The sequence below is a fragment of the Galendromus occidentalis genome, unplaced genomic scaffold (assembly GCF_000255335.2).
Source record: "Galendromus occidentalis unplaced genomic scaffold, Mocc_1.1 scf7180000076870, whole genome shotgun sequence".
Classification (NCBI taxonomy): domain Eukaryota; kingdom Metazoa; phylum Arthropoda; class Arachnida; order Mesostigmata; family Phytoseiidae; genus Galendromus; species Galendromus occidentalis.
Window position 1 is genome coordinate 529,089 of NW_003804859.1, and position 16,785 is coordinate 545,873.

General features: G+C 51.8%; 3 protein-coding genes across 3 annotated transcripts; 1 reads left to right on the plus strand and 2 right to left on the minus strand.

The window, feature by feature from the left end:
* The first annotated feature begins 1,090 nt into the window (after positions 1 to 1,090).
* LOC114828032 (bromodomain-containing protein 4-like) lies at positions 1,091 to 4,617 on the plus strand. The gene is given in 7 exon segments (XM_029110596.1): positions 1,091 to 1,204; positions 1,287 to 1,466; positions 1,613 to 1,724; positions 1,863 to 3,021; positions 3,023 to 3,882; positions 3,994 to 4,160; positions 4,312 to 4,617. Coding segments are annotated over 7 exon segments (2,898 nt in total).
* Positions 4,618 to 9,630: 5,013 nt separating this feature from the next.
* LOC100902680 (cyclin-dependent kinase 10) lies at positions 9,631 to 13,050 on the minus strand. Its single transcript, XM_018638307.2, has 11 exons — positions 12,831 to 13,050; positions 12,568 to 12,704; positions 11,944 to 12,016; positions 11,631 to 11,702; positions 11,355 to 11,536; positions 11,162 to 11,267; positions 10,896 to 11,040; positions 10,370 to 10,493; positions 10,132 to 10,271; positions 9,953 to 10,005; positions 9,631 to 9,839 (listed from the first exon to the last, which is right to left on the minus strand). The coding sequence occupies exons 2-11, from the start codon at positions 12,682 to 12,684 to the stop codon at positions 9,721 to 9,723; spliced, it is 1,131 nt and encodes a 376-aa protein (XP_018493823.2). The 5' UTR covers positions 12,685 to 12,704; positions 12,831 to 13,050; the 3' UTR covers positions 9,631 to 9,720.
* A 1,544-nt stretch (positions 13,051 to 14,594) lies between these two features.
* On the minus strand, positions 14,595 to 15,287 carry LOC100902825 (adult-specific rigid cuticular protein 15.7-like). Its single transcript, XM_003740272.1, has 3 exons — positions 15,267 to 15,287; positions 14,930 to 15,004; positions 14,595 to 14,843 (listed from the first exon to the last, which is right to left on the minus strand). The coding sequence occupies exons 1-3, from the start codon at positions 15,285 to 15,287 to the stop codon at positions 14,595 to 14,597; spliced, it is 345 nt and encodes a 114-aa protein (XP_003740320.1).
* Positions 15,288 to 16,785: the final 1,498 nt, after the last annotated feature.

A 16,785-nucleotide genomic window follows, 5' to 3' on the forward strand; every position in this document is an offset into this window, starting at 1 on the left:
CCTTCTGTTTCCAAATGTTCCGTCGCAAGCGCTGGAGTGCCTCACTCTACGAGACCCGAATCCCGGCTTAACCCGGGGTCAAATGCTAGTCAGTAAGCCAGCCAGCTCGCTAGCTCGCTGGTCGGTCGATGGGTCGTCGGGCAGGTTTACCGAATGAACGGTGGGACGACGACCAGGCGAACCCACGTCAACGGCATCAGCTTAGCTAAGAAAGGCCGTTTCTTCCTTTCTGTAGCGACTAAAATTAATGAGAGATGATCGATAGTGGAACATCCCACTGATATAAATCACCCGCCAGAAGAGAAGCGCTTCACCAGATAACTGTTTACAGTTTTCCCCCGAGACAGGTCATCAGCACAGCGAGCAACGCCAACGAAACACGAGAACAAAAGCCGGCGACAACGATTCTATCGGGTTGCGATTACAGGCTTTCAGTTTTCTATCGGGAGCTCAGATCAACAAATCCCTCTGGTCAGACCGATTCAGGGATCTGAATTCATCGAAGGCCAGCGATATCTCAGCCGAGAACTCAATCATCTGTCTCATTCGTTGCCTCTCGCAAACGGTCGTGTCCATAACTTGAGAAGTGCATACGACCAAATGCAGAAAGCGCTCCCAAACAAATCGATCATCTCCCTTTGTGAGATCACGATTATCAACCGGGAGAAACGGTTCTGGTGGAGTGGAGTAATGGCCTAAAATATGTCGCTATTGTGTTTGCCGCCGCCGCCGCCGCCTCCTCCGCCGACGACCACTTGCAGAATGTTTCTCTGGCTTTTGAACTTGATCCGAGTCGTGGCCAGTGTTGCTGAAAAAAGCCGAACGGCTATTGTGATCATCTGGGACGGCTAACGATGATGGCGTAAGAGTACACGATTACAAATGACCTCATGTCTGAAGAAGAAGCAGCCGCCGCCATGCTCTATTACCGAAAAACCATCCGCTCCATTCACCGTGTGGTAGATTACCCAGGCCAACGCGGTGGCCCCCTGAATTGAGATGTAACTCTTGCTGTCATGTATTCGAGACGTGCTTCGGACCGTCTCCAAACAAGCGGAAGCCATCTGCAGCTCTCAGAGGCCGCGCGATCATGCTTTCCCATCACTCAGAAGTAGCTTTAACGAGCGCGAATGAAGGATTATTGATTCTCGACGAAAATCTCGAGCTTTCGGTGAACTATGCGGCCGAGGTGAATGCTGACGACGTAAGCCCGGGAGGGAAGCGTTTCACCGAGGAAGATTTTCTGCGAATATTCGATCTGACTGAGAGTAATTTCGTGTTTCCAGGGCCTGCTACTCGTGGCTCTCTTAGGGTGTGCTCTGGGAGACACTGTCATTCCCGACGATGTGGAAGTCGTAACGTCTACCTCAGTATCGGTGCGAGTGTCTACCTCTGAAGACCACGTGCCCAGAGAATCGACCATCAATCAAATCGTGGACAAGGAAGAAGAAACTTCGAAGGTTGATGTGAGTAGGGAGTCGGTCCATCGGTGCCCGGGCAAGCAGCGGGCGGACGATCAAGTCGAGATGAGCTTTCGTATATCGAGAGAGCTGCCTGTAATTTTTCCCGGATATTTATAATAATTCCGAACGATGTCGTATCCGTCCCGCAGTCTACCAAGAAAGACGTCACGGTCAAAGAAGATCAAAAATCGAGTCACCAGGGACAGACTATCACCGTGAAGGCGACGACCGAGTCACCGAAATACAGAGTCCGTCAGAAGGGTACGTTGTCGGAATCTGGATGGGATTCCCACCATAGTTAGAGCCCCTTCCACTATCAACCTCCATGAGCTCACACAGCATCCCAGACGGGAACGAATTATGATTCGTCTACGATTTTCTCGTATTTTGCCTCCTCAGGTACGTCCCCCGCCACAGCTGCCACTGTCGGCGAGACCACCACCACCACAACGACTCCCGCGCCCTCCACTGAAGCGCCCAAGGAGCCTCCCCGACGCAAACGGAAGAGACCCGCCGGCTATCGCAGACCCGAAGGGGCTCCCCTCCGCAAACGGCCTGAAGAAGAGCGGAGGCAACCACCTGCTCGTCCTCATCCTGTGTTTCCACAAGCTGTTCTCCCTCACGCAGCTCTTCCCCAACATTTCGACCTGCATAGGCATCAACTGCCGACGGGCCGCCCTCAATATCAGTCGCCTCCTCCAAGGATTCCAGAGCCGCTGCCCCCTGTCCAAGCGCCGCAACAGCCGATCAGGAGAATACCTTTGCCGCCTCCTCCCCCGCCACCATCCGAGAAAACCGCAGGCGTACATCATCCCCAAGTGAGACCCCGTCCCGTGGTGTTCGAACCGCAACTCCACCACGCCCTTCCCTTGCCAGTACCCCAAGCGCATCACCGTCCTGCGCCCCAGCCCGTCACGGTTCCCTCGTCCACGACTGAGTCCCATCCCCCGCCGCCCGAGACGTCCACGAGCGTCGCACCCGAGGTGTCTAGCACCAAGAAACCTCTGAAGCTGAAGAAGCATCGTGCGCCTGACGCTCAGAAACGGCCTCAGCCAACACAAATTACCCTGCCGCCTCCCACCAAGTCGAAGGTCAGCACGACCACCGCAAAATCCTCGTTCCTCTCGTACTTCTCGTTCGGGAAGAAAGACGAGAAGCTCGAAGTCGCATCGACGCCCCTCCCTCCCGTGTCAGTTCCGCTCCCAGCCCCGGCCCCGGTGCAGCCCGTGCATTCCGCGCATCCCGCGTCGGTCCAGGGCTCCCTCGCCCCCCAGGTCCGTCCCCATTATCAGGCCGAGCCCTTCCAGCCAGGTCCCGTGGAGCTTTCTTTCAGAGAGTCGGTGAAACAACAGAAGTTCCCCAAGACAACCAAGACTCACAAACCCCAGAAGAACACGAAGAAGCACTTCCGCGACGACTATCCCATCCCACCAGTGGTTCCTATCCCTCCCCCGAGATACGATGAGCCATACCGTCCGTTGGAGAGCTCTCAGCCCCAGAAATCGGCCCCCGTGCAGACGTCCTACACCGCGCCCCCTCCCACCCCCAAGCGAACCTATACAGACGACTTACGCGGCCCCGGTAGAGACTCAGAAGCCTCACCACCACGCTCCGAACTACACCCCACCCCCGTCATCGCAGCCACAATTCATTTTCGGCTACCCACAGGAGCCTCAGTCTTACCAGCCCGCTTACCAACAAGTCCAGCCCCCCAGTCAACAATACTCGCAACCGATCTATGGCCAAGCTCCGCCGCAAGCATACCAGCATCCTTACCAATCTTACCAAGGACATCAACATAGCCACGGTGCTCCTCAACAAGAACAAGTTTACCACCAACAGCAGACATCTCACCAACAGACCTATCAGAGCGAGCCGCAGAGCCACCATCAAGGACAATATCAGCCAAGCGAGTCTCAGCAGAATCCACCGCAGACTTCCCAACAAGACCGAGCCCAGAACAGCTACAGACAACCCGAGCAACAACAGAGTTTCCAACAGCAACAGCACACATACGAACAGCCGCAGGCTCTCCTGGTGCAAGTCCCGAGCAGCATGAACCCTGGTCACACTCAGATTGAACTTCCTGCGGAGGTGCTCAAGGCCCTCGGGGTCAGGAACGTCGTCCCCGGGGTCGCTGGCACCACCGAGCTCGGTCACAATCAAGCTTCCGTCGTCAGCCATCTCTCGAACGGACAAGGGGTAGTTGTACTGAACGAAGTGTCGAACCGACCCTACGTCCGACCTAATCCTGAAATGACGTATCACCACCGAGGATATCACGGCCAACCGATTCCCGTCGATGTCTCGAAGACTCCCTACACCAAGGGTCTACCCCACGGATTCCCGGCTCCGTCCAAGATCCAGGTTGACGAGAAGACCCAGGTGTCCCTCTCCGGTGTCGTCCTCCCTCACCATGGTACGCTTCGAAAGTCGAAAGGCGCCCGCGCCATGATAGACATCCGATGATGACTGTTTCAATTTTCCGAATCGTGTCGCAACAGAAATTGATGAAATAACTTTACCGTAGGATTGAAGACGTCGTACAATGAGCTTCCACCCACGCAAGTGAACCTGAACGAGCCTTTGAACGTCCACATCCCGATCAGCCAGCTTCCTCCTCGGCCAGCTGTGAACGTTCGGATCAAGGGACCAGACGGCAAAGTTTCAGAAGTTCTTGTTCCCCTCCACGAAAGCGTAAGTTTCGACGGGACAAGTAGAGTTCCCCCCAATGCCGTCTAGAGCGGGAGCGATTCTCGGAATTAATCCTTCTCTCGCTCAAAATCCAAAACTTCAGGTGCATTCTTTTAAACTCTCTATGAGTCGATAAACTGTTTCCTCTCTCCAGAACATCAAGCGATACCCTTCAGTTGAGAACTATCCCAACTCGCCTGAGAAGCCGACGAAGTACCTTCCCCACTTCTACGGTGGTTCCTCGCCGGGGAAACACATCCAACACAGCTTCGTTGATACGCAAGAAATGTTGGTCGGAGCAAATTCGTCGCCGCCTGGCCGCAAACCTGGTTTCGGACAAATTTTCGAGGGAGCAGCCTCGTCTATGCACACTTCGTTGATCGGCGGATGGGGGACCAGCATCCGTAACATGGGGAGCCGTATCGGATCAATATTTTCAAGAAAAGCGTCGTCTAGTTAATAATTGAAGACTGTATGCGTAGAATGGAGTGAATGTGAGCTGCTGCGACCTTTCCATCTTTCTTTCTCTTAGACCATGCAAAGCGTCCAAGCCTTATTTATGTCTTTTTGATGTAGTAATGTAAATATTTAAAAACTTCCGAACCAGAAATGGCCAACGTGTAATTGCGGCTGCTGAGTGACTGACGACATGATTCAATATGTATTGTTCCACGGTTCTGAAATCAATGATCGAGGGAGTGACACAAAAAAAGAGTTTCATATAATAGATTGAACCGAATAAATAAAGTCTATATTCCGAAAAGCTGGTCAATCTATCCGAATCTTTCGTCAGCTTCATAACTTCATAGACTTGGAATTTCTCATGACTCATGACGTGTCTTAATAGCGAGCGAACGAATCCCCTGCAACTCAACGGAGGTTCGAGGGGGAGCCGCGGAGGTCTGCCATGTAACGACTGGAATCCCTCGTGCGCAGAAAGCGAGCAGAATCCAAGCTCTTGGACGTGGGTGCCAAACTCAAACCCCTTCAAGGGCCAATCTCGGCCGAGAACGGGGAGGGTCATAGAGACGCAAGACAACCCTCTCCCATCCATTCCTCACGATGAGTTGCTCGGATTCTCTCCGCTCTAACAAGCTATCAAGAATCGAAACGAATTTCGGACTTCGGACGCACGGGTTGAACGTCTCCGTGAGGACTGGAAGAGACACCCCGGGTCTAGGAGAATGACGCTCGAAAAAGCCAAAGAAACCGACCCAAAGATAAGCGGCTGCCCCAGAGTTCCGGAATAATCCCCACTGTCCTTGCCACGACGAGTACATCACGCTTTCACTGAAAATATCAGGCATCGCCCCGGATAAGTAATGCTAGTTGCGATGTTCTTGTCACGAATCGAGGAGATTGGGGAAAGAAAAGCCTCTACTGACATCAGGAAGCTTGTGTGCTATCGCTCGACCGAAACGTAACACGTTACTGTTTATTCGAACGCACGACTGAATATCTTTTTCAACAAGCCGGCAGTCTGAAAAGCCGCCATGTACGGCGGTGCCCCTGCGAATATAACACATTGTTCCCGAAATCAAAAACCTCCCAGCGTGCCAGGAAATTCCCGAGACCAAGGAAGCTTTCTTACCCTGGTCCTCACAGTCGATAGCGCAATCATATCCATGGCCGCAGAGGATCCTTATAGCTCATTCGATGATCCGAGCATCTCGCGGGAATCGTGATCATCATAGTCTCGATGCAGGTCCGATATTGATCGATTGTCGGCGATCAGAAGATGAGTCGGTCGGCTCATGATAGAGGCAATCATCAACTCGTGCATTGCATACCGATTCAAATTGCCGAACATGAAGAGGTCTGGGTAGTACCTTCTATCGAGATGACGCATTTCGCGGCGTGGTTTCTTCTTCGGTCGCCGTCTCGTGTGCTCCAATCTTGGCAGGAACTCGTCGTCATCGGACACATACCAAATCTTCTGCGCTGCAGAATCCTCCTCTTCGAATCCGAAGTTGACTCTCGTGGGATAAAGAGGTAATGAAGCTCCGTTCGCGTCAGGGAAGGAGTCGGACCATGTCACACTCTCCGCCGAGATCGCAGAGTCAGCTGTTGCTTTCTTCCTCGGACGAACGAACCATCGCTCCAGGGGAGCTCTTTCCGGATTTCTCGATCTCGTGCGCCCGAAAAATCGTGTAATGGCTGAGGAGTCCAGAGGGAGCACTTTGAGTGAGCATAGGAGGAGCACAAAGCACGAAACGCGCATCTCAGATCCGGTCGCTGGTCTGGCTCTGGGAAGAGATTGTAAGCACACTTTGACGAGATTTTCTCTTTCCGCAGTGAGCCAACATTGCTTGTTTGCGCTCTTGAAGGAAGATGTCAAAACCACGACCGGTCAAGACAAGTCCGATGGGAAGCATACACAACCGACCGCACAGGTAGCAGCAGAGTCTCAGCATCGCAGCCCGGTACCCGGTACCGCGATTCGCGCGGATCGATTGTGAGATTCAAAGAGCTCCATATCTACAAATCGACAGTGGTTGTTGGCGGAAGTTTTGTTCAGTTGTTTCTCTAGTATGCTCCGGTGGGGAGATAGAAACGTTTGCCATTGACTTATATCGGATTACTTGAACCACATACACAGGCAGAGACAGATCACACGTGAAGTGATCTCCTCTAGGAAAGTCCGTCCTCTCGGCGTCACTCGGAATTCCTCGAATTTCTCGATGTCGCGGGAACTTGCGCTTTGATGTCTCGCTGGAAACATTCATTTGGGAGACGCCTCAAAGCCCGTACCATGCCCCGCAGCTGATCCCAAGGGTATGACCCTCTCATACTATCGGAAAGCGACGAAGTAAATCATCGTGCACGGATCGCGCATGTCCACATCCTACCCGATCTACATAGTGCAGGCGAAGCGGGGTGCTTGCAATACGACCATTGGAAGTTGACCTTCCAGTTTTTCATCCGAGCCCTCAAACTCCGCCGCACCTCGAAGTCGGTGATTCCGAGCTGCAGCGCCCACAACATAGATGGCGGTGCGAGAGCTGGAATTTCGCAACTATGTGACCAGTGCCTTTCCAAAGCATTGAATGCCGCCTGCAGACAGTACATTCTTTGAGAGAGACCTATGAGCTCCGCACCCCGAGTAGACGGCGTGAAGGGTTCCGATCACCCCCGATACCCACCACACTCTGCCCCGAGACACCCGGATGAGCAGTGAGAGAGTTCGCACCCGTTAATACGATATGAGCACGCACTCACCCGCATTCCATCGTCGGAATGCTCGAAATTTCAGCCGGCTCGTCTCAATATAAGGGGCATCGATGCCAACCGAAACACAGTTTTCTCTCTATCTGCAGACAGAACCGGAGCTCTCAGAGACTTCATCGAAAATTCGCGCGGAATTCGCCAACTGCAAATCTCAAGTCTCGCTCAGTCCAGCCAATTCCGAAACGGACTTAGATCAAGTGAGGATTGGTGCCTTGCGAGGAACTTCCGCTACACCGTCAGCAGATCGGAACTTCTGCGCCATCGTGCCGGCGACTCACGGATCCAACTGGTTGAATTGAGAGAAGGATTAGTTCCGACACACGTGGAATTCGCGAAAATTGCTCCGCAGACGGGTGCTGTGAGTTGGCACCCCCAGTCATCAGAAGAGTGCTCTCCGCCGGATAAAATTCTCGAAAGCTCCCCCATTTTCGAATTTCCCGCGCAGAGACACTTCTTTGGCGCGCAAAACTAACATGCTTGGCTAAACGGAGAGGAGGAATGCCATGCTGTGTTTTTCTTGAGTCCGCGGAGTGCGTGTTACATTGAATTGATCGGTCTGAGATCACTCTTTCCCGATGGCCCGCACACTTCCAGCTGACATCGAATGGAAGTTCCGGGAGTTCTACTGGCAGGCGGTCACCCGAGGAGACGACTCAGCAGTCACGCCGGAGGGGAAGTACTTCGTGAAAGCTGTGAAACACTATGGGGTATATCAGTTGCTACAGATGCGAAACGCTAATGTCGCTTTATCGAATTGTGGCACGCCTGAGAGTACGGTCAGGGAAAAACCCGAGAAGTACCCGGCTAAACGATCCAGGAAACGTCGCTTCGATACAGATGATCCGCTCGAACATCGAGCTCAACCGCCCCGTAAGGCAAAACCCACGCCTATAAAGCGGTCGGGCAGCGAGTGTTGGTGACAGCTGATCGTCCCGGTTCACCTGTGATAAACTTCATGTGTTGCGGAAGTACAAATCTGCTGAGAATGTTCTGCATGGATGTCATCGTGTCTTGTATGATGATCGTACTCGAACTCGTGCCTTTAGGATGTCGGAAGACTGGACGAAAAGCTAGGATCTAGCATAGTACATATGTAGAATCATCTTTCGTGTTGTGACTTGAGACAGAGACGTCCGGGTCGAGTCCAGGCACCGGAACCTGGTGCTCACGGGAACTCGAGATGGCTCGATTCCCTCACTGATCTCGAGGTCCTTGTGCTGCATCGATCAACGAAGCTACACCGAGGAAATTGAACCGCGTGGCGGGGGCACGGGATGGAGCCACGTGAACTCCCACCACTAGGCAGAGAAGCGATTTAAATAAATTAATCATTTTACGTGACGACCAATCAGCTCCATCTCTGGATTTGCGTATCAGCTCTTCGAGAAGCATGAAGCAATTTCTCCTCGGCACGATGGATTCCGAAATGAGGACTAGGTACCAGTAATGGAAGAAACAATATCCGAGTGAGCTCCTGAGCAGTTCATCCCTTAGGGGAGGAGACCGAAGACTCCTTGCGGTGGATTCTCACAAATCGTGCGGGCTCAGTTCTCCCTCAAGGAGAATCGCCACGAGACATCGCGAATATCCACAAGGAGACTCGGTTCTGGAAATCCTCGGCCCGAGGCATGGCGAATATTGGCGAAGCGCAACGAACGACTCCCGATGAGAATCTCGATTGAGCCCAATCCACGGGGCGATATCGATCATAGTCGAGGTCATCAGTCTCGGATCGCCCTGCATGTAGCATGTAGTATCTCGGCTCCCGAGGACAGGATTCGGACTCTCTCTGAAAATCAGGCACGTAAAGCCCTCTGAAATGAATTCAGAACACGTGCTGCAACGCCAAGATTCTTCAGTCCGGAGCGATCCCCCGCTGTCTCAGCGAAAGTTCCATCAAGCCTGGATGTATGCTTGCGGCAGTTCAACAAGCAGAGATGAGGCTGGGAAGTGAGCTCGGTCGCATCGAAAGGCGTGAGTTTCCACGGTAATCAATAGGTGGGGTAAAACTTGCCGTGAATTTTCGAGAAAAATGCCGAGAAAGATTCCCAGCCTAAACCAGCGTACGTATATGTGGGCCATCCTTCGCCCTCCGCATCCCTCAAAACATGTCCGTATCACCACGGATATCGTCGTCGTCCAGTCCGACGGGAATCGAATATATGTTCTCATTCTGAAGTCACCAAGCTCCACTGAATGTCCTACGGCGGGGGGAAGGTATTCCCTGCGCACGATTGCTCCATGAAACTTCGAGACAGCATTTTTATTACATTTCCGGTATCTGGGGTGGCGTCGAACGCGCCGGAAGAACTACGAAGCTCGACGAAGCTCTTCTTCAAATACTGGATTTCCGTTTTTTCGACACAACGGGCGATCCAGCGGGTTGCGGGGCGCTGATTTTCTCCCGCTTGATCGGTGGCTTCTTCTTTATGGGAATGTGACATGGCTCACAAGCTGAAAAACGAAAATCATCTCAATTCAACAGAATCATCCTGTGCTCGGATGAAAATTCGCTCTCCTCCTCTAGGGGAGCCCTTACACAAGTCCTGGTACCTCGACTCACTTACCATGGGGATCATCTCGGAACCATGATGCTTGAAGACAATCGCGAGCTGTCGCCCTGAAATCACATCGATGCTCTGAGGTATATAACGAGGTAGTCGTCCTGAACGTCCCTGAACCGATTTCCGCCATTGTGTCGCGTTTCTCGTAAATCCGGATGAGAAATATGAGAATCGAAAGATACCTCTTGTCCGGCGAGTAACACAGCAAGGACTTCAATAGCCTCCTGCAGGACGATGGTATGCAAGGGAAGATCTCCCACAGATTGTTCATCTTCTGATCTTTGATATGCATATTGCACTGCCTGATGAGCGTCGACACCCCCTGGAAGAAGCGAGCTCATCAGTTCATGCGAGCGTTGTGCGTTCCCTCCCGATAAGTTTGTATGGTTGGTGGAGGAAGCCTGATATTTGAGGAATTACCGGCCATATTGCTTCGTCCGGGCTGCCGATCAAGTTACAAATCATTTCCACTTGTTCGAGCTCGCTCCGGCCAGGAAGGAGCGGTCGATTCAGCAGAAGCTCTCCGAGAATGCATCCAGCCGACCTGTCAGCGAGATCTTTAGTCAGGACTGATATCAAGCCAGGAAAGCTTCATTCGACAACTTCTCGGCTGCTAGTTGCGAAACATAGCTCGACAACGACTCTTGGTCGCGGGATCGTTTCACTCCAGGATCACAAGATAATGTATGAAATGCTCAACTCTCTGGAGCATCAGTCATAATCGCTGACTAGAAGGCGCACAGCTGCGGTCAGTACGTCCAACGGTTGAAAAAGCGTGACAACACTTCGCGGAAATCGCTGATAATAATCAGCAGCATTCTCGCAGCGAGCGAGCAATGTTCAGAGTTTCAGGTGATTCCAGGAATACTCCAATTGACCCGGCCCACCGCGAAAACAGCTCCAAGAGGCGATCGCCAACTAGCTCCCTTATCTTCACTTGCCGTACCACATGTCCACGGCCGGAGTTTGCATCGCTGATTGGAAGAGAATTTCCGGTGGCCTGTACCAGAGAGTGACGACGTCGCAAGGTGTCCAGTATGTCGATATAACGCAGTCTTTCGAGAATCCGAAGTCTGCGATCTTGACGTCGCCTGCGAGAAATCGAACCCAACTTCAATCGAGTCGGCGATCGAGAGCAATCGTATAATCGAGGATAAGCGACAGGCTTCCAGGATTTCAGGCACGGGTTAAAAGAACATCTCACAGCCATACCGTTCGGAGTCAAGAGAATGTTCGAAGCCTTCAGATCGCGGTGTATAATTCCCGCATCGTGGATGTGGGCTAGGCCGCCGAAAAACTGCCGAGATATGCATTTCACCTGAGAGGGATCGGATTACGCCGGGTTATTCATGGAGCAACGCAATCGATGGCGCACTCGATCGACCCGGATCTCGGCGATACCAACCTGCGACTCATTGAGCGGAGATCCGAGACTGTCGACGAGCTTTCCAAGATCTGTGGTGCACTCCTCGAGAGAGATGAAAACTGAACTCGGACTGAGTACGAGATTGAACATGCGGATGATATTCGGATGCGACAGCCGGCTCAAAGTTGTGATCTCACGAACGCCGGACGCAAGAGTGTCCTCTGGAATGGGAGAAAAAACTTTTCTCAAGATGAAGTCTTTAAGCGAAAATCCACTATACTCTTTGCATACACGTACTCTCCCACGTGGTTTCACCTGTTATCTCGTTGGAAAAGAGTATTCTTTTCATGGCCAGTATCTGTCCATTTTGTCTATCTTCGACTTGATCTGCAAGATTATCAATTGCCATGAGATTGTTTTACGCTCGTGTACGTGGACGCGAAACATTGTCAACTGAACGCGGGAAGTTGGAGCGTTTCCAACAGCGTTGTCCTTCACTCTGCGTTATTTATAGAGTGCGTCATGCAGAGCTGGCCTAAATCTACGGAATGAAAACCGAACTCGAGAGGTCCATCTATAAATATACCGATTGGCTGACCGCTCAACTCAAGAAGGAACTTGTACTCACAGACCGTGCCGAAGCTGCCCTCACCGAGTCGTCTGATTTTATTGTACTCTGTGGTCCTCCGACACGATTCCAGCTGTAACGGAGTCAAACGCCGATTATGTCGATAGCTATCGCAAACTCTCCAGGCCACATATGGGAAGCTTCAGGCCTGGCTCTCCTTTCACGGATACTGTTGGACTATTTAGCGGGAAAAACCCTCGCCAAAGTCTGGGCGTTTTGAACTCCCTCTCTGTGAAGCTTTTCCAATTTCCTTTGATCCGATTCCATGGGCTCTCTCAGCCGTGCCCCACATCTGCCCAATGAATGCCCCCAACGGCCACGAATATGGTGGACAGCATTCATCGGGACCCATCAAAATACGATCCATCTCAACGCCATAAAAAAACGGTGCGGTTCCGCGAGTTCGGTCGAATACGACATTTACTGAAATGCTCATAGTTAGGGGGGGGGGGGACATTCACGCTCCCCGGTCGAAGGAGAGTTCGCTGGTGTTTCTTATCGCGTTATCTCTCACGATCTGTAAAGCGTGTGACAGTCCATCTTGCGGAACCGTGCATCCAGCGCGATTCTCGACGAGTAGCTCCTCTTTATACCTCCTCAGCCTAATTTCGATTTCTTACTCACAAGGGACTTGGGCAAAGCTTGGAGAAGCTTCAATGAAACTGGATGGTGATTCGAAAGGAGTTCGGCGAAAGGGAGTGGCACCGCGAACTCCTCATCGGAATCGATGGCTCGTCGCATTGCTCCCCAGAAAAAATCCTCTACAAGAGACGCGGATTTTTATTCGAATATCATATTTTCACGACTCGTCTGGCAAACGTGTGATGAAGCCCTCTCTCTCTCTGTTATACAAGGAGGTTACTATTCGATCTCACGTGTTCACTCACACTCGTCGCCGAGGAAAGTCGCAACGGTTTGATCGGCTTTGAGTCGGCCACCTCTAGCACGACCGCAGCAACACGAACAATATGCGTGACAACACATATGATGAGATCCCTGGCGCTAATCGATCACGGGAACTCCGGTAGATTGAACCCAAAAGTTCATATGAACGACAGACTGTATACGAGAGACCCGATGTTGATGCTCGACACCTGACCAAAGACCGGACTAGCGTGAGCCGTGGAGATCCTTTTCTGTAGAACCCTTTCCCAAGAGTAATCAAGTTGCGCTCTCTCGGCCACGGCAGCGAAACGGGGTTAGTGAACTTTTCGTTTTCGGGGCGATCTTTTTGAATGTACTCATTGAAGGAATCTTCCAAGAGATTCTTGTCTCTCATGTGCCTATTTTTGACGTTCGCTGAATAAGGCGTTTGAATACGTGTATGCCCTGACCCACTCCAATTATTTATCATTGAGCTCCATTCGAATGGCCCACAAATCGATGGAGACACCACCATGGAGAAGGCTCGTGCAGCTCTAAACCTGCTGCTTGGATAAATATGCAAACGGCTTTCTCGATTTCGCCTTCGGGTTTTTCCGGGCGGAGGTGCACCGCGGACTACCTTCTGGAAAAAACCTTAGCCAAGTTGCGCCAGCGAAGCGAAACATGACAAAGTCGTCATCCACAGAGCACGTCTCTCAAAATCTCGTGAGTCATCGATCTCTTCCTGGCCGCCAGGGTTCCCCTTCGACCCTCGAAGAATTCTCGGGGAAGCCCGCATCGACGCACCGCTTTCTGCCCTTAAACTCCGTAGACTTTCGGGAGCAACCCACGGGTGATCGAAATTTCGCACTGAGACTTCGAGAAAGTGCTCCTGCTCTCGACGGCGCGTATTCGGGGCCGAGAGCCTAGCTTCCGGGTCTGAAAATCAAACTCCCTCCAGCCACATTGCATCCCTCTGAGTGCAAGAGTATCATATCCCCCATACGGCATTGAGCGAGTGAAGATAGCAAGAGCCGGAGACATGGTCCACTCCATCGAGTCAGAAAATTCCGCGGTAAGCAGTCCAGGCGGAACTCTTCACCGACTCCTCGCGTCGAGCTTGCCTAAAGGCTCTCGATGCCCACGGGGTCTTCACCCTGTTATCATGACAGTTTTTCATGATTCTGGGGGCTGACCGGGGTCGCATCCGAAGCTCCCCGGAAAGCCATACCTCCTGAGTAAAAGTCGGAATCTTCAGCCGGACCGCATGTCTGCTGGAGCGACAAGTTCCGAGCATCGGTTGAACATTCTCGACTTTTTCGTCGGGTCCGCTGCCGGCCATTTTCGTCTTCCAGGAATGGGGGCGAGAGGAAAACTCGCTAAGGAAAGCGGAACACTCAACATCCCTATCAGCAGCACTCAAAACAGATGGCATGAACGGGAACACGTTCTTGGAGGCCATCAGATTGTTGTGCTGCATTCTCGAGGAAGCAGCGCTGCGCCGCTGCCCTCACGCCAGTTCAGAGAGCGAATTCCTATGTAATTAGAGCTAGGTCTGAATTTCCAGAGCAGTCTTTTATTTGATCAATAGATCGACTCGGTATGCAGATTTCAGAAGCGAGGAGTGAGAAAGAGTTTCAGAGATCAGGAGCTCCGCAGGGATGGCGGAGAATGCCAGAGAGGATTCTCCAGCAATCTCGAGATGTCGACGAGCCCGGAAGGAAGCGTTCCGACGAGCGATACACGAGATCCGGGTCGGAGACTGTCCCGTCGCAGCCGGGATCAGCTCAAACGAATCCGCCTCCCCCATAAGCAGCGTGAGCCGCGTCCTTTTGGGCGACTCCCGGCTCGTTCGAAGCTATCTTAGCTCGAAATCCATAATGGTCTGCGATATAATTGACATGACGAGCCCTACCGTCGATGTCCACGAAACCGTAAGATCCTTTCTTCACTCCGGGAGCGCCGCTCTCGTGACGATAATTCTTCGCGCCTAGACCATCAGTGATATGGTAAGAGAACTGGTAATTCCCGTAATCCTGGAGAAAAAAACGATTTTCCTAACGATAGTACACTCGGGTGTAGCGAGCGCCGATCGATGATGGAATCGCAAGCCGAGACTCACGTCCTGCTTGTGGTTGTTGACAGAATGACCACCTCCTACGGCCGTTGCGTACACCGCGAATCCAAGGAGTAGAAGCTGGAATAGAAAACACGGCTTGCAAATCGGGAATGCGTGTGATCGAAAGCGACCAGAAGAGTCTCGATGGAGGAGTCAGCTGGATGGAGAGCTCAAAAATAGTTGGAATAAATTCGAGGTTCGGGCCGGAACTCTTCTGGAATATTTGTCGGAAGAATCTTCTTCTCAAGAAGTTCTGCACGAAACAAGAATGGAACAGAGACACTCTGCTCGAAAAGCCGAGCGGACGGAGAAACTGCTAGCTAAGACTGAAAACACGAACCACAGCGAAGCTGCTTTTCATGTCAGGCTTGGTGCGAAGGGATTGTGCTGTGTCTCGTATGTTTCACCCTTATATCTAAGCCCACCCAAACTTGAGCGCCGCCGCTTGGTTTGTTCTGGACGACCGAACTACATTTGTAGGATTGGAGTCGATTAAGCAGACTAGCAGAGCATGATCGGGGCTTACCCCAAAGGTTCTGCGGAACTCTTGAAGTGGAAACATATCACAGCACCGGGAGCCATTTCTGAGTTCCCAAGTCATCAGGACAAAATCTACGGAAGAATTATAATCTGCCGCATCGATCGCACGGCCAGAGACGATACGAGCGAAAAGGGCGGCGCGACGTCGAGAGCGGCACATAAAATCGAGTTTCGGTCGTGCTTCAGTCGGGCCGCGGGTTCAGTATCTGAGGGAGAAACTGAGGACGCTACAGGCAGCCATACCCTGTGTTTCATAGCCGATGACTAGAGTTCCTAAACTTCGGACATTTCATATCTATCCAATCCGCAAGAGCGGAGACCGACGACCACATCGACGAGGGAATCGTCTCTGATGAGTTATCCCTGTCGCCGGACGATGTGGGAAACGCTAGAATAAAATGCCGCAATCGGATCTATCCTCATTCGAGAGTCGGAAAATGAAAATGCCCGAAATTTAGGAACTCCACCGATGACCGATATTCCGAGAGGTCCACGATGATTCCCTTTCCATTATTCCGTCATCGAAACCAGTCTCGAGAGGATTGTTTTGTCTCTCAGCCTCTGTTTTCTGTACGTTGGACGCTAGTGCAAGAAGTCACTATACGTCAAGGGAGGGGCAAGCCAAGTGTGAGCACGATATCAGGTCTGTGATGATTCTGAATCAGGGCGCCTAGGGATGTCTATGATAACGAAACTTCAAGGGGAGCAGTTTTTCTGTGACTCTGACAAGACTTGATTGAGTGGAACCTACACGAATGTGATAAGGGCATCTACTAGATGTTTCGGTGAGTGAGCCTCAACGATGGATTAGTTCACAGGCTAGTTCCATTGATGATCTACTTCGGCTTGAAAGCAACCAGCGCGACGAACTACTTCCAATTCACAGCATCGAATAATTATCAAGAAACGACAGCAGAGAAAACCCAATGTCTTCGTTGACGATGTGAAGTGAAGACAAGAACACAGGGGAGTCCAGTTGCCGCAGCAGAGGTTAGAGAATCACTGGAGCGGAAGCGCCCATTTCCACTTTCCGAAATCTCACCCGCTTGAGCCAGGCGGACTAGTAGTTCATCGCGCAGTTTTGGAGCTCATAGATCCACAATTGTGTCTACTGTATCCACCGCCATCAGATCATTCCTCCTCCAAACCAGTTTATCATCAGGAATATTGAGAAATTCTGTATATTCAGCTTACAGATTGATGAACTCCGGACTCGATATGGGAAATGCGCTCGTTCAGTGGCCAGAATGCCGGGAGTCCTCGAGAACACCACCAACTTATCCATCTTCGAATTCTCGAGCTCTTTCACAATGATGAAC

What these genes read in the sequence shown, in the direction of transcription:
- LOC100902680 (XM_018638307.2), bottom strand. Translation starts at nt 12,684, where the DNA reads ATGCGACGAGCCATCGATTCCGATGAGGAGTTCGCGGTGCCACTCCCT. An exon ending in CGGACGAAGCAATATGGCCG is followed by an intron (nt 10,272 to 10,369) that starts GTAATTCCTCAA and finishes CGCTTCTTCCAG; the next exon opens with GGGGTGTCGACGCTCATCAG. An exon ending in GTTCCGAGATGATCCCCATG is followed by an intron (nt 9,840 to 9,952) that starts GTAAGTGAGTCG and finishes TTCGTTTTTCAG; the next exon opens with CTTGTGAGCCATGTCACATT.
- LOC100902825 (XM_003740272.1), bottom strand. Translation starts at nt 15,287, where the DNA reads ATGAAAAGCAGCTTCGCTGTG. An exon ending in TGAAAAGCAGCTTCGCTGTG is followed by an intron (nt 15,005 to 15,266) that starts GTTCGTGTTTTC and finishes TTTCTATTCCAG; the next exon opens with CTTCTACTCCTTGGATTCGC. An exon ending in TCAACAACCACAAGCAGGAC is followed by an intron (nt 14,844 to 14,929) that starts GTGAGTCTCGGC and finishes TTTTTTCTCCAG; the next exon opens with GATTACGGGAATTACCAGTT.